At 27.0% G+C, this 24002-nt stretch overlaps 2 protein-coding genes across 2 annotated transcripts; both read left to right on the forward strand.

The window, feature by feature from the left end:
- Nucleotides 1-15604: 15604 nt before the first annotated feature.
- LOC124924249 (COP1-interactive protein 1-like) lies at nt 15605-16573 on the forward strand. Its single transcript, XM_047464309.1, has one exon. It carries the CDS (start codon nt 15605-15607, stop codon nt 16571-16573), a length of 969 nt encoding a protein of 322 aa, XP_047320265.1.
- A 5490-nt stretch (nt 16574-22063) lies between these two features.
- On the forward strand, nt 22064-22827 carry LOC124924250 (101 kDa malaria antigen-like). The gene is made up of 2 exons (XM_047464310.1): nt 22064-22408; nt 22606-22827. The coding sequence occupies exons 1-2, from the start codon at nt 22064-22066 to the stop codon at nt 22825-22827; spliced, it is 567 nt and encodes a 188-aa protein (XP_047320266.1).
- Nucleotides 22828-24002: the final 1175 nt, after the last annotated feature.

The following is a 24002-nucleotide window of genomic DNA, read 5'->3' on the forward strand; positions in this document are numbered from 1 at the left end:
ATATATAGATTAGTTAGTTAAAAATTTGAACTTATATTAATGTTAAAACGTCCCGCGTTTATCAAATTTGGTGCTGAATTTAAAATATAAAGTCTTAGTAGCTTAATTGGTTAGAGAGTTGTACTTGTATTGTTAGGTTGCAAGTTCGAAACATACTTCTAGCTTTTTTAATTTTATTTTTAACCAATTTAAATTTAAAAGCGGGTCAACCCACAATCCGACCCAAGTATCCAAATTAACCACAGCTCTCGACCCGGCAATCCGGACACTTTAAAAATTAAACATCATTATATATATATATAGGTTATGCTATTTAATTCCCATAAGGGTGTTTATCATTGAGTAATCATTAATTATGTCTTTTTCAAAAGAGTTCAAGAACTTTGTATCAAATAGGTTTTGAATGCTAGGGGGAAATTACAAAATATAGAAAGACAATAATTATGTGATGGATCAATTAAATGGGGGTATGTTTATGTTTGAATTCATACACTTATTTCAGCTGAATTATTTAGTGTTTTATTATACACATGTCTTTTCTTGACTGATTTTTATATCTTCTTGTTGCATAAATAGAAAAATAAAGTTACAAATCTTTTTTTAAAAGCTCATAAAGTTGATTACAATAATTCAGGTGAAGAATCCAAACTAACACTATTATATGCTGCATTTGGTTTATGATAAGAATCTGATGAAAATGAAGAACAATGAGAGAGGAGATGTTTCAGTTCTTATAAAGAAGATTGAAGAGACAGAGAGCAATTCAAGATCCAAAATTGAAGTCTTAATGGGACATTCCAACTTCCTTCATCTCAGGATGAACAAAATGACTTCAAACAACATCGAAGCTTCAAGTCTAATAAACAACCCAAACATCGAATCCAACTCCAACACCAACACCAATGAGAGTATGATACTAGAACTAGCTGCATTAAGAACAGAGAACAACCGTCTACACAATACAATATCCGAAATGGAAAAAGAGAATAGAAAAATAGTGAGTCATCAAAATAGCATCATAAAAAAATAACCGACGAGAATAATGAAGTGAAACAAATAGAGGAGAAGAAGATCAATGAGACAACTAGAGTGTTACGTAAGAATTTGGAAGACCGAGTTCGAATGATGAGCAGCAGAATAAAGGTGGCAGAATAGCTTCATATCGAGAACAAGGAAGTCTACATGAAAACAAGAGACAAGTACTCGAAAGAGAAGACGACGTGATAATTATTAAAAACACGATGAAGGAACTCAATAGGGTTGGAGTTAAGTTCGAGAAATTCAGCGATGATATTATGAAGAGGGTTTCAACATTTTCTTGTTGGGCTGTGTTTGCGAATGAATGGGCTAGGAAGAAAGGAATGGAGGAGAAAGAACATGAAAAATAGATAATGGAATTAAGGGAGAAGGTGAAGGAAATGGAGAAGGTTTTGAATATAAAGAAAGAAGAGATTGCTATGATTGGGGAGGAGAAGGAAGAGGCTATTAAACAGTTATGTGTTTGGATTGATTATCATCGAAAAAATAGAAGGGGTTACTTGAAGGAAATTGTCACAAGAATATAATTTTAAGGTTCATCTCTGAAACATGTTTGATATTTTGTTTTATATTGAAAATGTATGGATAGATTATAATCATCTTAGAGTTGTATTTTGAGAACTTTGAATGTTTAAAATATGTTGTTGATGGGTGAAATTATAGATTTGAACAAAACAAAACCTTTCCATTTAGAGTTGTCCAGGTAATATAGTTTGAACTTTTTCTTTTATAAAACAAACCATTTTTGTAACTTGGGTTAATGAAGTTTAAATCAGAACCTTCTAAGTGGGGAATCTATTCTGAGTCGATATTTTGGTCTCTTAGGTAAGATTTCTATAAATTGAGTTATACTTATACTTATTAGTAAGGATATAAATGAACAGAGTTGCTTACAAGATATTCGAATCTCGGCTTGATAAAAAAAATCGATTGAACTTGTTTTTTAAACTTAACGAGCCGAGCTCGAGCTTATTTAAAAGTTTGAAAATTTAAACAAGTTAAGTTAGAACAATTACATGTTCATCTCGTCAGTTCACGAACATGTTCATTTAGAGACTGATTTAAAACTCCATTTATTATTTATTAATATATTGTTGAGTAGACTTGAATATTTGAGTATTTTAATGGGTAGAACGAAATTCTATATCAGTTAAAATTTTATGTTATAATTATATATATATTTGGATTCTATATCCATTAGAAATATATATATCTATCTAATAGGATTGAAATCTTTAGAGCTTTTTTAAAGTGTAACTACACACTTTAAACAAAAATAAAGTATTTATTTTGAGTGCGAGTATTATATAAATTTTAATGTCCTTAATAATATTCTGTTTTCTGGATGGACGTATCCAAATTTTATCTTCATTAAACACGTTAAATATTTATTTTTTCTTTATTATTTTCATCATCTTTTACCATCCGTTATTACATATATTAATAAATTAATATTTAATAACTAAAAAAAGGTGAAACATTTCACCTAAGGCTTTCCTCTATGTTGCAAACGGGCTCGTATCTCAAACAGCTTGTGAGCACAACTAAATAATATGAGTTGAGCTCGAGTATAATATAAAAGCTTGAACTAAGCTTGAAACTGTTCGTTTGACTTGTCTTGTATATAACCCTACCTATTGATTAAAACAAACTATTTACTAATTGCTTGGAATATTACGCCCTAACATGGATTCGGTTCAATTTTTTGAATAAATTTAAATCATATCTTATTTAGTTAATTATACTCAATTAAAATCCTATATCTCATCAGATTGAATATATTTGATCGGTTCAATAATTTTATATATAGAACTTTAATATACCATATAATTCACATAACAGATTCATGTAAAAAAATAAATGATATAATAATAATTTTTTTATTAAACAAGAATGTAGAAGAATAAGGGCTCTTATACTACATCAATCAAAATAAGAATAAGTGATTTAATCCGTGTTGCCATGCAAGTATATATATAAGGAAGGAAGTAACAATGGATAATAAAAAGAAAAGAATAAATACTAAAAGAATGGAGTAAACCTAAAGATGATTAAAATATTCTTAAAGTAAAAAAGCTAATATATTAAGGTGTGAATTAAACGTAAAGAAATAATCCCACCACTAACATGGAATATAATTATGACTATATATATATATAAACCAGTCCTTCACAATCCAAAATAAAAACGGGAAGAATGTCAATTTTATTTATAAAGTTGGAAGGAGGTGTCAAATTTATTTACAAAGTTGCAAAATTCTATTTATGTATATAAACTTGTCAAAATGTGTCAAAATTATTTAACATAACGGAATGTCTCAAACGGTGTTAAGTTTTTATCCACGTGGATATTTATTTTTTTATATTTTTTTAACCTATTTTTTAGGTTTCAAACAGACATTCTTTTTCTATTTAATATATAAAATTAAATAAATAATTTTTTTTTTCTTCTACCTACCATCATCTTCATTCCCTCTCTTCACTAGCAGGCAGCCCACCATTATCTTCATCCCCTCTCTTTCACAGCCGTCGCAAACTGTTTTTGCTATTTCTTTTTTAACTAGATCATTCATAGACTTTGATATTACTGTTAGGCCTGATAATACAGACTTGTTTTCATCGAATGGACCAGTTTCGATCAAACAATATAATATCTGTAATAAACCTTGTTTATCTGCCATTGAACTCTGTGATTGAGGATCTAACTAAATGAGTTTAAAAACCCTAGCTGAAGCGATCTTGGAACTAGTTTTTCCTTCACGAAGAACAATCAGAACAATGACAAACAACTGACATATCACATTTAACTTATCAAAATCTCAATTTTATTTTTCAAAATTCTAAAACTTATTGTTCTAATCCCCTAGTTGCAGGCAAATTATTCAAATGAAATCCAGAATTTCTAGTTTGATGTTTCTCGTATTGAATATATAACCTATTACTTTGACATCAATTGAGAAGAACATAGGGTGAAATTCGGAGAGAGAAGACAAAGTGGGTCTTAGAAATGGTGGATGAGATTTTAGAGATTAAGATTTAAATGAGAAGAATATGAATCGGGTGAAAGAGGAGAGAGAATGAAATTATTATTTATTTATTTATTAAATGTAAAGAAAAAGTCTGTTTGAAATGAAAAAAAATAGGTTAAAACAAAATATAAAATAAATATTAAAAAATTAACTTCGTTTGAAACATTCCGTTATGTCAACTAATTTTGACACATTTTGACAAGTTTGTATATATAAATAGAATTTTACAACTTTGTAAATAAATTTGACACCTCCTTCTAACTTTATAAATAAAATTGACATTCTTCCCAAATAAAAACATATAAAATATAATAAATAATAAATTTATTAATTCGTCAAATGACTACAATTCAATTGCATAAGATCCCCACACCCGAGCAACAACTGCCGGCCAACAAGCAGTGCCCTAATTTCAATGTGCCGGTGAACCAGAACTGCAACGGCGGCGGCGGATGCCCTTTAGCCACGGCGGCGGCGGCCAACAAGCAGTGCCCTAATTTCAATGTACCGGTGAACCAGAACTGCAACGGCGGCGGCGGATGCCCTTTAGCCACGGCGGCGCAGCACAAGACTTGGTCGGAGAAAGTAAAAGAGATGGTTCATTCATTCACTAAGATGTTTACCCATGACCACAATAATAATAATAATAATAATAATAATAAGTAAAGGCAACGCTTCAAGATCGGTCACCGGAAACTCGCCGCCGGCGACGATGGTAGCAGCAGTGACCAAGAGAAATGCGAAACCTAACCAGAATAAATAAATAAATATTATGATAATAATATAATAATAAATTAATAATAATGTGTGTAGACTGTAATAATAAAAGTGGATCGTCACTTCATGTATGTGTTTGGTGTGGTAATTAAGAATTTTATTATTATTATTTGTTTAATAGATTAATTATCAATAATTTGAATCTCAAAATATAATATTCTTGAAGAATAAATACTATAATTTTTTTTACTATACATATCCTATTATATTTAATTAATAAATAATGATAAGTAAAGCGACGCTTCGACAACAATCCCACCTTGACTGACAGGAAGACACCCTTACAAAGTAAGACGGTAGAAAAGAAATTATCATGTAAAAAATGAAAAGATAAAAAGTTATAAATATAAAAAATTAGAAAAAAAAAACATACAAAAACATTCCTAACCTTCTCACAAATTTTTTAATGAAATATTATTTTTATACCCATAGTTACTCTTAATTGATTTATAGAGACGGTCCAATTTTCATTTTTCCTATGGAAATACTCAAATTTTTAATTCAAAAGTCATATTCTAATCTACAAAAGAACAAATAATAAGGAGTAGAAAGAGGAAAAAAAATTAGTGATATGGATTAATTTTTTATTTTGTGAATACCCCTATTTATTTCTTTGATGTTATTTTTTGTTTTAGAATGATTTTTATTGAATTTATTTTAATGTTTTTTCATCATCTACGTTAATATGGAATTATTCGGCATATATATATATATATATATATATATATAGTTAATCGAGATACAAATTCAAAAAGAAATTAAACAACTAATTATTTATATTATAAACCTTACAATACAAGTTTTATACTTAGTTCAATATTTAAATTAGTAACACGCAACTCTAATATTAACATAATCAAATAGTTTTTCTTTTAGGAATTTTTAAACTCTTTTCTTTCTTCTAAATATAACTTCAAACTCTCTAAAGTATACTTCATCTATTATTTAATAGACCGGTTCATTGGTGAACATGAAAATTAATAAACAATAGTAGGGACAACTATTAAATGACACTTATCAAATTCATGCAGCTCCGAAAAAGAGTACTCGTAATAAAACTTAAACAATATAATGTTTGAACTAGAAGTCTCATAACAATTGCGAGACTTTTTTTTTCCATATGTTTATCGCAACTTTCATCTTGGTTGATGACCGAAGATAATTGGTTGTTGTCTCTCATATAGCTTAGGCGCAACTGCTTCTACATTTCACCAATTATTTTGCTTTGTGTGGAATTATTTGAGGCATTATCTCTATAATTTAGAAATTGATAATTGCTTGTGATAAATTTTAGGCATATGTATGCTTTATCATTCTAAATATCAATAAAGGATTTAATTTACTAAAATCTAATCTTAGACATTCTAAAAACAAAGGTATATCAATTCGTATTTCTAAATTAAATAATAAAAGATTTTACATACCAATAACTGCTACTAGATATTTTAAATATTTGAGATATCATGATTATTTTTATTTGGTTTATATAACGCTCCAATTTTTCTATGTTTCCTATGATTAAGAATGGAAATTAATACTAATTTTTTTAATTCAAAAGCATATTCTAATATACAAAAGAACAAATAAGGACAATTAGTGGTATGGATTAATTTTATATTTTGTGAACTTTATGTATTTCTTTTATACTAGTTCTTGTTTTTGAATAACTTATTGAATTCCTTATGTTTTTCATCATCTACATTAATATAGAATTAATCTGCCATAATATAAATTTAGATAGTTAATCGAGAACGATACAAATAAAAAAAAAATCACTAATTATTTATATTATGAACCTTACAATACAAAGTAATACTAATTCAATATTTAAAAGAGTAACACACTAACACTCAACGCTTATATTAACATCAATCAAATAGTTTTTCTATTAGAAATTCCTTAACCATCTCTTCTTCAGAACATAACTTTAAACTCTCTAAACTATACTTCATCTTTCCGTCAATAGACCAATTCATTGTTGAATGTGAACACATTAGTAAGCAATCAGTAGGGACAACCATTAAACGTCGCGCATCAAACTCCCGCAACTCCGAAACCGAGTAGTCACTGCAAAAGTCAAACGAAACAATTGTTGAACTAGAAGTCTCGTTACACTTGCGAGACCTTTTTATTATATGCTCATTGCAACTTTCATCTTGGATGACGATAAATGGTTGGTGGCTGCTTCTCATATAACTTTGGCGCAACTGTTTATGGATTTCTCCATTTACTTTGCTTTGTGTGGAATTATTCGAAGCTTTCGTTAACATATTTTAGTTTTCCTCTTTTCTCCTCGAATACAGAAACTTAAATATTGTTGTGAGAAATTTATATATATATATATATATATATATATATATATATATATATATATATATATATATATATATATATATATATATATATATATATATATATAGATGTTTTATAATTCTAAATTATTAATAAAGGATTTAATTTACCAAAATCTAATCTTAGATATTCTAAAAAGAAAATGAAGTTCAAATAATTGGTATTTCCTAACTAAATAATAAAGGATTTTACATACCAATAACTGGTATTCGATATTCCAAATATTTGAGTTATCTCACTTCCTAAACAAAAATTCATAACTTTTTTTTCTATATTTTATTTTAGTGTAATCTTTAATTATTTTATTAATATATATAAATTGAAAGTTAATGCTTATATAAAATTGTTTATTACATGTAAAATTCAATATAGACGTGCTTAATAATAAACAATTGATTTTTAATGACAACATCTATCATATAATATGCCTTGATTTGTATCTAGAACATGCATTTAAAAAATTCAAAAGTTAATTTCTTCATTATTTGAAATACTAACTGTTTTGAGGTTCATCATTGATCCTTCCATATATACTTGCCATACTTACAGGTGCGTTTAAATTTTTAAGCGTGCGATTTGGAATTAAAATTAGAATCCCAATGAAATTCAAAATAGTGTAATTTTATAGTTCGCAATTTCAATCTTTTTAAGTCAGAATTGTAATTCAATTTTTTTTTAACTTATTCAACACGTTTTTAACTCATTTAACAAATATTTTATTCATTTAACATGTTTTGACTCGCTTAATACGTTTTTAGTTTTAATAATATGTAACTTGTTTTAATTTATTTCACACGTTTTTGACACATTTGATACGTTTTAACATGTTTAACACGTTTAGGCACGTTTAACATGTTTTTGATATGTTTCACACGTTTAACATGTTTTTCACACGTTTAACACGTTTTTCACAAGTTTTTGACACATTTAACATGTTTTTACACGTTTTTTTGTACATTTTTGACACGTTTAATATGTTTTTAACCTTTTGACACGTTTTTCACGTTTTTGGCACATTTTCAGTTTTTGTCACGTTTAACACGTTTTGACACGTTTAACACGTTTTTGACACGTTTAACACGTTTAACACGTTTAACACGTTTTTGACATGTTTAACACGTTTTTCACACGTTAAACACGTTTTTCACACGTTTAACATGTTTTTACATTTTTGGCACATTTAACATATTTTTACATGTTTAACATGTTTTTGACACGTTTAACACGTTTTCCATGTTTTAGACACATTTTTCATGTTTTTGACACGTTTAACATATTTTTGACATGCTTAACACGTTTTTCACGTTTTGGTATGTTTTTCATATTTTGACACGTTTAACACGTTTTTGACATGTTCCAAATGTTTTTCACGTTTTGACACATTTTTGACATGTCAAAACATGTTAAATGTGGCAAAAATGTGTTAAACGTGCCAAAAACGTGTTAAAATGTGTTAATACTTGTTAAATGTGTTAAACGTGCCAAAAACGTAATAAATGTGCCAAAATGTGTTGGAATGTCAAAAACCTGTTAAACATGCCAAAAACGTGAAAATTGTGTTAAACGTGCCGAAAATGTGAAAATTTTGTTAAATGTGCCAAAACGTGTTGAATGTGTTAAAATGTCAAAAACGTGTTAAACGTATTAAACGTGCCAAAAACGTGTTAAACGTGTAAATGTGTTTAATGTGCTAAAAATATGTTAAATGTGTCAAAAATGTGTTAAACTTGTCAAAACGTGTTAAACATGTCAAAAACGTGTTAAACGTGTCAAAATGTGTAAAACGTGTGAAAACGTGTTAAACATGCCAAAAATGTGTTAGACGTGCCAAAAACATGTTAAACGTGTGAAAACGTGTTAAACATGTTAAACGTGTCAAAAACGTGAAAAACGTGTTAAACTTGTCAAAATGTACGAAAAATATGTTAAATGTATTATAAATTTCAAAAACGTGTTAAATGTGTCAAAAACATAAAAAACGTGTTAAACTTGTCAAAACATGTGAAAAAAATGTTAAATGTATTAAAAATGTCAAAAGCGTGTTAAACGTGCCAACAACATGAAAAACTTGTTGAACGTGTGAAAATATGTTTGAAGTATGAAAACATGTTAAACATGAAAAAAAAAATGTGTTTAAACTTCTGTAATTAGAGGTGAATGTATGTTACTAGTCAATATTTAGGTCAATTACGTTACATATTTTTTTTAGAATCCCATTAAGTTAATAAAAAACAGTAAAATATTTTCTCTCTTTTTAGACAATTGTCCTACATGCTGCAATAATTGTCTTGCATGCTGCAATAAATTAATTCAATTGTTGATCAATTAATCTCATCAGATTTGAAATCTTCATAAGATTGTTTGTAGATTGTTTGTAGATGTAGACACTTATGATCAATAATCTAATTCAATTTCACATCATGCATGTTATTATCAAATCTTCAAGGTTTTTCATATCCCTTTATTTGTTCTTCAAGGTTTTATTTGAAAACTGAAGAATTGGACAAAAAATTCAATTTATTGAATTAAACAAATTAAACTATCACACTAACTGTCCAAGGCTCAAACCACACACCTTAATTATATATTTATATAAAAGTAAAACCTAGACTTCGGATATTAAGACACTTACGAGCTTGTTAACATATGATGACCCATTTTCAGTTGTGGTTGCATCATGGTCGGCCCTAAGGAGGTGAGGCGAGCTAGGCAATCGCCTAAGCCCCCACCAGCTCCTCGGCTCCCTAAAATAAAAATAAAATAGTTAATTTATACTAGAGTTGAACCCTCAATCTTAATAGTACTACTAAAACATTTAACCAATTAGTTTAAACATAATATAAAGAAACTATTTCTAAAAAAACAACTTGATAATAATTGAACATAGCTAAGACAAAATATACATTATTTATCTTAAAATCACTATACTAATATAGTATATTATATTTTTTTTAAAAAGATTTGATACATAAGAGTTTAATAGGTATTTGTTTTTGATTTAAGCTCGGTTGAACCTATAGCTTGAACTATAACTCTATATATCCAATAATTCATATTCGAAAACTAATTAAATAAATTTAAATTAAAAACAATATAATAATAATTAAAATTAAATTACCTTATTAAACAAAAATGTTCAAATTAAGGTGATATATTTTTATAAAAAAATTTAATCATAACATTTGTTAATATATTTTGAGTTGGAATGAATTTGGTTCATATATTTTAACAGATTCTATATCCGACTCTAATAAATCAAAAATTTTATATTAAAATCATATATCCGAACCCTATAATCAACTTATAGTATGTTTTTTCATTCGAATTAGTTTATATAAATCACCCCTAATATATATGAAAAATGTTACTTTATCAAAAAAAAAAATTACAATAATGATTTATTTCCTAGATTAAGTTCAAAAAAAAGGATTACATCCCACACATTTAAAAACTAAACTTAACTTGATTTCAAATCATCACATTTAATTATGCAACGACAAATATACTTGGAACTAACTAAATATTCAACAATCTATATATTCGAAAACTAAATAAATAGATTTAAGTAAAAATTACTAATATAAAGATAATTTTTTTATTAAACAAGAATGTAAGAAGAATAAGGGCTCTGATACTACATCAATCAAATTAAGAATAATTGAGCAATTTTATACCATGCAATTATATTATAAGAAAGGAAGTAACGATAGATAATAAAATGAAAAGAATAAATACTAAAAGAATGGACTAAACCTAAAGATGATTAAAATATTCTTAAAGTAAAAAAAAAGCTGTGAATTAAACATACAGAAATAATCCCACCACTAACATGGAATATAATTATGACTATATATACAGTATATATAAACTAGTTCACAATCCAAAATAAATAACTATAAAAAAACAATAATAATAAATTTATTAATTGGCCAAATGTCTACAAGTGAATCACAAAAGATCAAACCCACATCAGAGCAACAATTTCCGGCCGCCAACAACAACGGTCAGTGCCGTAATTCCAAATTACCGGTGAAGAAGACCTGCTACAGCTGTGGAATCCCTCCAGCCATGGCGGCGAAGAACTTCATTATCATGGAGAAAGTAAAAATGATTGTTGATTCAATCACTACTGTGTTTTCCCATAATAATAATAATAATAATAATAATAATAATAATAATAATAATAATAATAATAATAATAATAATAATAATAATAATAATAATAATAATAATAATAATAATAATAATGCTTCTTCGAGCCAAAGCATTGAAAGGTGGTCACCTAAAAATCATTTGAGATCCCCTGCTACCAAATATGCATGTTATGGGAAAACACAGTAGTGATTGAATGAACAATCCCTTTTAGGCTTTTACTTTCTCCATGATAATGAAGTTCTTCGCCACCATGGCTGGAGGGATTCCACAGCTGTAGCAGGATGATGAACATTTGTATTTTTTATTTTTAACACATTGCTAGTCATAGTCATGTCTCTTTCTTGTTATCTTATTATTTCTTAAGATGTGAATTCCCTTTTCAACTACAAGTATTTTATAGTTTCTTCAATGCAAAAATACCTTTGTTGCTTCTCATGTGCATTTTTAACTTACATAACAAACTAAATACAGTATGTGACTTGCATGTTTAAGTGGACAAGTGTACAAAATAACTAATTGTTATTGTCCTCACTCCATGTGTGTCTTTCTCACCATTCTTTAGTTTATGGTAACAAAAGTTCCCTAGTATAAAGGTACTTGTAATGCAGTTTGTTCTGTTGTATTTTAAATTTTATTGTCTGTTGATGTCTAACTTTTCTTGTAAGATGTAGTTATTTTTTATTTGGTATATTCAGCATTTATTTTTTTCAGACACTTGTTTAAATCTTCATTCACACATAAGACAATAATTCAATAGGATTTTAGAATGGTGTAGAAAAATTTTAACTAAACTTGTCTAGTTATTTATTCTATATGCAGACTATAAGAATAATTGAAATTTCTTTTAGCATGTTAGTTCTTTCAAATATGTTGAAAAGTTTTAACTTTATTCAATTTCTATAAATAGGCTTCTTTCAAATTTATTTTCGATAATCTTTTTATTTCAATTGAATGGATAATTCTAAATATAATAAAATATTAAACATGAAGAAACTTTATTATTTACAATTTTATTAACAAAATCAGATTGGCGCAGCGAAAGCGTGGTGAGCCCATAATTCAAATGTCTCAGAATCAAAATGTGGTTCTGATAATTATTTTTCTTTTTTAGTGTTTAATTATTTTTATCTTTAATTACATTTAGTTCTCAATATTTCTAAGGTAAATCCAAGATACAATCTGGACAAATGTATTGAAAACATAGAAAGGGGATATGTACATATTTATTGTCAAATTTATATTTTGTAAATTAAGAGGAATGAAGCTAAAGAATGGTGTAGAAAGATTTTTGGGAGATAGAAGAATCAAATGTGTTGTCAGGAGATGAATGAGAGAAACTTCTATCCCAAATCGAATAATTCAGAAGCTTTTTATAAACAATTTGGATTTTAAATATGAAAATTCAATATTCTTAAAAGATTTTTTCTTAAATCTAAGAAACAATCATACACATGTTATTAAACATATATATTTTTTTTTATATTACACAGTATTAATTAGTGAACAAATGGGTATTGAAAATAAAGAATGGGATATGTACATATTTGTTGTCAAACTTGGATTTTGTAAATTAAGAGGAATTGCAGCTTAAGAATGGTGTAGAGAGATTTTTGGGAGATAGAACAATCAATTTTGCTGTCATGAGATGAATGAGAAAAACTTCTATCCCAAATCGAAGAATTCAGAAACTTTTTATAAACAATTTGAATTTTAAATATGAAAATTCAATATTTTTAAAAAATTTTATTAAATATTGTTTATCTATATCAATTATAGCAACCTCTAATAAGCGGTAAGAATGATCTTGAAAAGAAGATTGGTTTACAAAAATTAATCCCTTCTAAGGATTATATGATATATCTAGTCTCTTTGCACATAAGTAATCATAAATAAAATGAGTAAAATATTTAATAATTTAAAATGTTATATATTTTTAAAAGGATTTTACAAATTAAGAGAAATTTGAGATCAAGAATGGTGTAGATTTTTGAGAGGTAGAAGAATCAATTTTGCTGTCATAAGATGAATATAGACACTTCTATACCAAATCAAAGAATTTCGAATTTTTATATAGTTTTGATTTTGAAGATGAAAATTCAATATTCTTAAAGATTTTATTAAATATTGTTCATTTATATCAACTCTAGTAACCTCTAATAAGTGGTGAGAATGATCTTGAAAAGAAGATTTATTTATAAAAAGTATTTTGTTATTTTAGTTTATAATTAAAATAATATGATGAAATTTGGATTAAATTCAAGGCTTTATCTGAAATCTGGTTATTTTCAAAATTTATTTTTGGTTTTGAGGTATTTAAAAATAAGTTATTTCGGTAAAAATGTTCGAGCTAGTTCGATATTGAGTTATTTGGGTTTTAAAAAAAACATCTTAATCATATTATATTAGTTATATTCTCAATCATCAAATTACTTAATTCATTTAATTTAAAATACTAAATTTATTTATTTTAATTTTATAAATTTTAAATATAAATTGTCATTTTAATAATTTAATCCAAATAATAATAAAAAACCCACATTTTCATTGAATGAAATTTGATTTCATACCTTTCAAATAATTATACAAAAATATCAAGCTTATCATTGACACTTTCTTTTCAAAGGTAGAGCCTCGTATAGACGGTGTTCCCTAACCGTCACTAGATTATTAATTAGTATTGTCTACTATTTCGGTAGGATACAAGTATCCGGTTCTAAGTATCTTCGTCTATTGAAACATGGTTTGAATCTTATTATTAACAAATTTTAGATTAGTAACCATTTTTTTGGTCTTAAATTATAATTTTTTTGTTCGATTTATTTATTTTATTTCTCATCACTAATATATACACTTAAAATCTACCGTCTCTTAATTTTTATATTTTTGTATGAATGAAAAATGTTAGCATGACCTACACAGTAATGACGTTCACTTTAACATTAGACGTTTTAAGTGAGAATCGAACAACAACATATCATTTCTTATATATTATATAAAATCAAAATCAAAATTTTGTTTTAAATACATTTATATTTAAATAATCAATTTTGTTTAAAGTTATTAAATATTATTTAAAGTATATAAAGAGCTTAAAATATTGAAAAGCTATTTAAAATATTCAAGTTCTGATAAGGACAAAGTATTAAAAATTAATTATAGCAATCCTCCTATAAAGTTTAAATTATATAAAGAGCTTAAAATATTATTTGAATAAATTCTAACAACTTTTATAAATAAAGAAATACAGTGTTTAGTTGTACTTTCAATCAAACTTAGGGATTGTTTGAGTAAGTTATTTGAAAATAATTTGTAATTTGTTTGATCTTGAACTATTTATGGTTTGATTTATTTTAATAGAATAATTTAAATATATAAATTTTATTTTAAAATATAAGAAATATGACTATAATAACTCAAGTTTAATAATTTAAGTAAAATGATTTAAATTTAATTTAATTTTAAAATATAATTAAAAAATTAAGAAAAATATATTTTAGTTAATAACTTAAACATTAAGTTTATTTATTTGAATAGAATTAAAACAAAAATCTTTAACGGTTGATTAAATTTATAATATATGATATGACAACTGAATTCTTACTGTTTTTCTCCATATATATAAGTAATTAAAAAAATAAAAATAACGATAAGTAAAAAATATAGGTATATATAGAGTTAGTTATTTGCTTACTTACATATCATATTTAAAAAATTTCATCCTCTCTCTCATCGGAGATATAAAGTTTTCACTTCGCAATTCGCAGGTACACATGAGATTTCTATTTTTTAATCTATTTTCATTACTTGAATGAAGAATCAAATGTATGAAAAGAGACCCATTTGAGAATAATTTAAATATCAAATTTATTCAGAAAGTGTTGAACACTAATAGATGTCTATTGTGGATATGAAAGAAATAGAGATTAATCATTGTTGTTACATGTTTAAATGTTGAAGAAATGCTAATAGTTTGTCTCTTCCTCAAGTTGGGAAATATAGGTTTTCGATTAAACAGATTTTTATGGGATGGATTAATTTAATGGGGTATCTTTATGTTTGAATTCATATGCTTATTTCAGCTGAATTCTTTAGTATTTTGTTATACACATGTCTTTTCTTGTGCTGATTTTTGTATCTCTTTGTTGCAGAAATACTTTGTTGCAGAAATAGAAAAATAAAGTTATATACCTTTTTAAAAGCTCATAAAGCAGATTACAAGAAATCAAGTGAAGAATCCAAACTAAACACTACCATATGCTGCGTTTGCTTTATGATAAGAATCATCTGAAGAAAATGAAGAACAATGAGCAAGGAGATGTTTCAGTTCTTATAAAGAAGATTGAAGAGACAGAGAGCAATTCAAGATCCAAAATTGAAGCCTTAATGTCACATTCCCACTGCCTTCAACTCAAGAGGAACAAAATGACTTCAAACAACATCGAAGCTTCAAGCCTAGTAAACAACCCAAACATCCAATTCAACTCCAACTCCAACACCAACACTAACACCAACGAGAGTATGATACTAGAACTGGATGCATTAAGAACAGAGAACAATCGTCTACACAATATAATATCCGAAATGGAGAAAGAGAATAGGAAAACTGTTATTCATCAAAACAACATCATAAAAAAGTTAAGCGACGAGAACAAGGAAGTGAAACAACTAGCGGAGAAGAAGATCAACGAGACAGCTGGAGAGTTATGTAAGAATTTAGAAGATCAAATTCGAATGATGAGCAGGAGAATAAAGGTGGTAGAACAACTTCATATCGAGAACAATGAAGTCTACATGAAAACAAGAGACAAGTATTCAAAAGAGAAAACTGATATGATAATTATTGAGGACATGATGAAGGAACTCAACAGGGTGGGAGTTAAGTTCGAGGAATTCAGTGATGATATTATGAAGAGGGTTTCGATGTTTTCTTGTTGGGATGTGTTTGCGAAGGAATGGGCTAGGAAGAAAGGAATGGAGGAGAAGGAACGAGAAGAAGAGATAATGGAATTAAGGGAGAGGGTGAAGGAAATAGAGAAGGTTGTGAATGAGAAGGAAGAAGAGATTGCTATGATTGGGGAGGAGAAGAAGGAGGCTATTAGACAGTTATGTGTTTGGACTGATTATCATCGAAACAATAGGAGGGGTTACTTGAAGGAAACTGTCTCAAGAAATCGTCGAAACTTCAGGATTTTGCGAATTATGAAGAGCTCAAGTATGATGTAGAATTTTTGCAGGGATGAACGACAACGCTTCTATTTTAAAACAAATCATTCAACATTAAAGAAAGCTTGGATTTTGAATTAATAAATTTAATATTGTTCAATATTTGGTTAAACTGAACTATATTAGCAACCTCTAATAAGCTTATGAAACATGAATAAAATGTATTATTTACCATTATTTTATTAAAATTATATTATTAAAATCAGAGTAGCGCGATGGAAGTTTTGTGGGTCCATAACCCACATGTCCAGATCGAAACCTGGCTCTAATATTTTTTTCTTTTTACTATTTTATTTAGTTCATCTTTAATTATATTTAGGTCTGAATATTTTTAATCAAGGTAACTAAGATACAATCATACAAATGTTATGAAACATATTTCTTGTTTATATTATTTTCCTACAAAGTATTTAATAGTAGACAAATAGATATTCAAAACTAAGTTGAGAAGATGTAGATTTGTGAGTTTTATAAAAAGTTTGAATTTTCAATATTCTTAAAGATTTATTAAATATGTTTCTCTAATCAATTTTAGACAACTCAAACTCTAGAAAGATTTTGAAAAAAGTTTAACTTACAAAATATATTCTCTTACAAAAGTTATATGATATATTTGGTATTCTTTACCCATAAGAAATTATTGAAAAAAATGAGTAAAATATTTCATAATTTAAAATGTTAAAGATAAATAAAAGTATTTTGTTATTTTAGTTTATGTTTTTGAAAGATATGATTAAATAAATAATTGACAAAGATAACGGGTAATTTGAATTAAATTTAAGGCTTTTCTTAAATGTGTTTATTTAAAAAAAAAAAATTTAAAAGTATTGAAGCTAGTTATTTGATTTTTCAAAAAACAAATCTCATTCATATATATCTCATTTTTTTTTAATTTTAGTGTTTCATTTAGTTGTTCTTTAATTACATTTAGGTCTCAATGTTTCTAATGAAGGTAAAACCAAGATACAGTCATACATATGATAAAACTAAGATACAATCATACATATGTTATTAAACATATTTATTCGTTTATAGTATGTGCCTACACATTTTGGGTTAGTGGACAAATGGGTATTAAAAACAAAGAAAGGAGATATATACATATTTGTTGTCAAACTTGTGAGCCCAATTATGTCTTATATAAAAAACCAACATTTTTATCCACCTAAGACAATAATTTCATAGGATTTTACAAACTAAGAGGAATTGGAGTTCAAGAATGGTGTTGAAAGATTTTTGGGAGATAGAAGATAAATTTTGTTGTTATGAGATGAATGAGTGACGTATCTATCCAGAACCGAATAATTCCAAAACATTTTATAAATAGTTTGGATTTTGAAGATAAAATTTAATATTCTTAAAGATTTTATTAAATATTGTTCATCTATATCAATTCTAGCATCCTCTAATAAGTTGTGAGAATATCTTGAAAAAAAGAAGATTGATTTACAAAAATTAATCACTTTCAAGGATTATATGATATATCTAGTCTCTTTGCACATAAGAAATCATTAATAAAACTAGCATGTAGTTCATGCATTTGCACGAGTAATAATATAAAAATCGAGGAAAAAAAACTACGGTTAAAATGTGATAGTATTTTTAATTTACTCTCACATATATATTCAAATTAATCACAACTCTCGACCCGGCAATCCGGATACTTTAAAAATTAAGCATAATTATATATATTAGTTAGTTAAAAAGATGAACTTATATGGTTAAAACGTCCTGCATTAATCAAATTTAGTGCGTTAATCAAATTTAGTGTTGAATTTAAAATATAAAGTCTTATTAGCCTAATTGGTTAAAGAGTTGTACTTGTTTTGTTAGGTTGTAAATTCGAAACATACCTATAGAACTTTTAATTTTATTTTTAACAGTTTTAAGTTTATGGGTGGGTCAACCCACAATCCGACCCAAATATCCATTTACTCTCACATATATATCCAAATTAACCACAGCTTTGGACCCGGTAATCCAGACAGTTTGAAAATTAAGCATCGTTATATATATAGATGAGTAAAATATTAAATAATTTAAAATGTTATATATTTTAAAGATAAATAAAGGTATTTTGTTATTTTAGTCTATGATTTGAATAATATGATGGAATTTGGATTAAATTCAAGGTTTATTTTATCTGAAATCTGGTTATTTTCAAAAATTATGTTTGGTTTAGAGGTATTTTAAAATGAGTTATTTCAGTAAAAATGAGAGCTAGTTTGATATGGAGTTATTTGAATTTTAGAAAAATAACATCTCAATCACATCATGTATATTCTTAATCATCAAATTAATTAATTCATATAATTTAAAATACTAAAATATATTTACTTTATTTTTATAAATTTTAAATATAAAAAGTTATTTTAATAACTAAATCTAAATAATAATAAAAAACCTCAAAATTTTTCAAATAAAATTTTAATTTCATACCTTTCAAATAATTACACAACAAACAAGCTTGAAATATATAGTTTATCCAACACTTTCTTTTCCAAGGTTGAGTCTCCATATTGACCATTTCCCTAACCATCAATGGCGAGTCGAGGTATATTATTAGTATTGTCTAATATTAAGGTAGGGTACGAGTAGTTGGTTATAAGTATCGTAGTCTATTACAACCATTGTTTGAATCTTATTATTAAAATAATTTAGATTAGTAACATTTTTTTGTCTTAAATCATAATTGTTTTGTTCTATTTATCAAAGTTTTAAAATACGCGGTTGAACCGGCGGTCCAACCGGTCCAACCGGGAACTGGTGAGATGAACGATTCGATTTTTCACTTCAATACGGGTACCTTACGAACCGCTCAAAAACCGGTTTGACCGTCCGGTTCGATTGAAAATCTGAACTGGAATTTTCCGGTTCGAAAGGTTTGTCATAAACTTGCGTTGTTTCTCTTTCTCACCTCGACGACTGGCCGTTTGCCGCTCGGTTGGTTCCTAACAATCGATCTGGTTCCAAACAGTCGGTCATTCTTCATTATGTTGGTGTGACCTTTTGGAGCGTTGGTTCTAAATAGGCGTCATTCTCTATTGACCGTTTGCAGTTTCAAACATGTGCCATTCTCTATTGACCGATTGCAGTTCCAGTCGACGGTCGTTTGCAGTTCCAGACGATGGCCCCGTAAATTATATTAGTATGGAAGAAAAAAGAAATAAGAAATGAAATATATAGATAAGAAAAATAACAAAGATAAAAAAAATAATAATAATAGTTGTCAAGTCTATCTGTAAATATACAGTAGAGATAAAGAAAATTAATTGATTATATTTTCAGATGTCTTTCAAAAAAGTAATAATTAATGTTGACAACATTTTTTTTTTTTAATTCATGGTAGAATTAATTACTTTATAAATCTAAAATATATATAAAAAAAAAAAGAGCTCCGACCGGTGGTCCGACCGGTTGAACCGTTTAAACCGGAATTCGTCCAAAATTCCGAGTTGATATTTATTTCTCATCACTAATATATACACTTAGAACATATAATCTCTTATATTTTATTTTTTTTTAATGAAAGATGCTAGCATGACCTCATTGTAATGAGGTTCACCTAAATTTAAGACGTTTTAAGTAAGAATCAAACAAAAACTTATCATCTATTATATATTATATAAAATAAAATATTGAATTTTTGTTTTAAATACATTTATATTTAACTAGTGATTATATATTATATGTAATAATTTTCTTATCAAGTAAATGTTAAATATAATAATAAAATAATATTTTTTATTATTTGGTTTAGTTATTTTCGGGTTATGTGGTACCAACAAATTATAATTAAATATTTTTTATTATTCGGTTTAGTTATATTCGAGTTATGTGATACAAACAAATTGTAATTAAATATTTTTATGCCCATTTATAAGAATTGTATTCTATGTTCATTTGTGTAATTGTAGCATGGTTTTATTTTTTAGTTAAGTTGTTTATCAAAAGTGCAATATTATTGGAATATTGTGTTCTTTCCTCATTTTATTTTCTTCAAAATCTAATATTGCTTCCTAAGGGGTCTTTATCATATATTAGTACCTTCTTGCAAGGATATTAGTAGTTATAGGGTGTCAACTAATTAAGTAAAAACAACTTAGATAAAATTAATTGAATAAAATTAAAACAAAAATCTTTAACAGTTGATTAATCATAATCTATCTGATATGACAACTTAGATATTTACTGTTTTTCTCCATAAAAAGAAATAATTAAAAATAATTAAAATAATAATAATTAAAAAAAATATGTATATATAGAGTTAGTTATTTGCTTACTTACTTATCGTATTGGAGATTTTCCTCATCTCTCTCATTGGAGATATGAAGTTTTCAGTTCGCAACTTACATGTATGCATGAGATATCTACTTTTTAAGCTATTTTCATTACTTGAACGAAGAATTAAATGTATTTAAAGAGACGATTTTGAGAATTCGGAAATGGAATATCAATTTTATTCAGAAAGTGTAGAAAAGTAATGCCTATTGTGGATATGAAAGAAATAGAGATTAATCATTGTTGTTACATTTTTAAATGCTGAAGAAATGCTATTAGTTTTACTCTTTTTCAAGTTCGGAAATATTGGTTTTCGATTAAATAGATTTTTAGGTTTTTTCTCAATTTTACTCTAAATCGTTTGTTCTGCTATTGATTTGTTATCTTTTGTTACATGAACATATACCTATTTTTGTTTATAAGTGAACTAATCAAGTGAATTCACTGTTAATTTCTGAAAGCATACTAATGAGTATGACGACTATAGAAAATGTTTAAGGAGTTGGGGAAGGTTATTGAACAAATCTTTCTATTATATTGATATTTTATTGCTTATTATAATGTGAATTTTTCATCAAATCCAAATGACATACTTGCATTGATTCTATTTTACTTTATTTGAAAATGGATCTTAATAAAATTAACCAATCTCATGATTTGAGATATTTACATTATGCTATTTAATTCCCATTAGGATGTTTAAGTTCCATTATTGCTAGTTTCTCAATTCTAATCTTTGAGTAATAATTACTTTAAGTCTTTTTCAGAAGAGTTCAAGAATTTTGTATCAAAAAAAATGTTTTAAATGTGAGGTGGGAAATTAGAAAAAAAAAATGGAAAGACAATAACTATGGGATGGACCAATTTAATGGGTATCTTTATGTTTGAATTTATTTGCTTATTTCAGTTGAACTCTTTAGTGTTTTGTTATACACTTTTGTTATACACGTGTCTTTTCTTGAGCTGATTTGTATATCCCATTGTTACAGAAATAGAAAAATAAAGTTATAGACCTTTTTAAAAAGCTCATAAAGCAGATTACAAGAATTCAAGTGAAGAATCCACACTAAACACTACCATATGCTGCGTTTTCTTTATAATAAGAATCATCTAAATAAATTGAAGAACAATGAGCAAGGAGATGTTTCAGTTCTTATAAAGAAGATTGACGAGACAGAGAGCAATTCAAGATCCAAAATTGAAGTCTTAATGGCATATTCCAACAGCCTTCAACTCAAAATGAACAAAATGACTTCAAACATCATCCAAGCTTCAAGTCTAGTAAACAACCCAAACATCGAATCCAAATCTATCGAGAGCATGATACTAGAACTGATTGTTTTAAGAACTGAGAACAATCGTCTACACAATACTATATCAGAAATAGAGAAAGAGAATAGGAAAATAGTGAGTCAACAAAACAACATCATACAAAAGTTAACCGACGAGAATAAGGAAGTAAAACAAATAGTGGAGAAGAAGATCAACGAGATAACTGAAGAGATACGTAAGACTTTAGAAGATCGAATTCGAATGATGAGCAGGAGAATAAAGGTGGCAAAATAGCTTCATGTCGAGAACAAGGAAGTTTACATGAAAATAAGAGGCAAGTACTCGAAAGAGAAGACTGACATGATAATTATTGAGGACATTATGAATGAACTAAATAGGGTGGGAATTAAGTTTGAGGAATTCAGCGATGATATTATGAAGAGGGTTTCACGTTTTCTTGTTGGGCTGTGTTTGCAAAGGAATGGGCTAGGATGAAAGAAATGGAGGAGAAGGAACAAGAAGAAGAGATAATGGAATTAAGGGAGAAGGTGAAGGAAATGGAGAAGGTTGTGAATGAGAAGGAAGAAGAGATTTCTATGATTGGGGAGGAGAAGAAGGCTATTAGACAGTTATGTGTTTGGATTGATTATCATCGAAACAATAGAATGGGTTACTTGAAGGAAATTGTCTCAAGAAAATAATTTTAAGGTTCATCTCTGAAATATGTTCGATCTTTTATTTTATATTGAAAATGTATGGATCATTTTAGAGCTGCATTTTGAGAACTTTGAATGTTTAAAATATGTTGTTGATGGGTGAAATTATAGATTTGAAAAAAAAAACTTTCCATTTAGAGTTGTCCATAATATAGTTGAACTTTTGCTTTTATGAAACAAACCGTTTTTGTAACCTGGGTTAATCAAGTTTAAATCATCTATTCTAATTCGATCTTTTGGTGTCTTAGATAAGATTTATAAATTGAGTTATACTTATTAGTAAGGATATAAATGAATAGAGTTGCTTACGAGATATTCGAAGCTCGGTTCGGAAAAAAATCGATTAAACTTGTTTTTTAAACTTAACGAGTCGAGTTCGAGCTTATTTAAAATTTTGAAAATTTAAACGAGTTAAGTTAGAGCAATTAGATGTTCATCTCGTCAGTTCACGAACATGTTCATTTAGAGACTGATTTAAAACTCCATTTATTATTTATTAATATATTTTTGAGTAAACTTGAATATTTGAGTATTTGAATGGGTAGAACGAAATTCTATTTCAGTTAAAATTTTATGTTATAATTATATATATATATATATATATATATATATTCGGATTCTATATCCATTAGAAATATATATCTATCTAATATGATTGAAATCTATGGAGCTTTTTTGAAAGTGTAACTACACACCGAAAAAAAAACTAAAGTATTTATTTTGAGTGTGAGTATTATATAAATTTTAATGTCCTTAAAAATATTATGTTTTCTGGATGGACGTATCCAAATTTTATCTTCATTAAACAAGTTAAATATTTATTTTTTCTTTATTATTTTTGACATCTTTAATGATACGTTGTTACATATATTAATAAATTAATATTTAATAACTAAAAAAATGTGAAACTTTTCACCTAAGGCTTTCCTTTATGTTGCAAACGGGCTCGTATCTCAAGCAGCTTGTGAGCACAACTAAATAATATGAGTTGAGCTCGAGTATAATATAAAAGTTCGAACTAAGCTTGAAACTGTTCGTTTGACTCGGCTTGTATATAACCCTACCTATTGATTAGACTCGGCTTGTATATAACCCTACCTATTGATTAAAACAAAGTACTATTTACTAATTGCTTGGAATACTACGCCCTAACATGAATA

Source organism: Impatiens glandulifera, chromosome 2 (assembly GCF_907164915.1).
Source record: "Impatiens glandulifera chromosome 2, dImpGla2.1, whole genome shotgun sequence".
Lineage (NCBI taxonomy): Eukaryota > Viridiplantae > Streptophyta > Magnoliopsida > Ericales > Balsaminaceae > Impatiens > Impatiens glandulifera.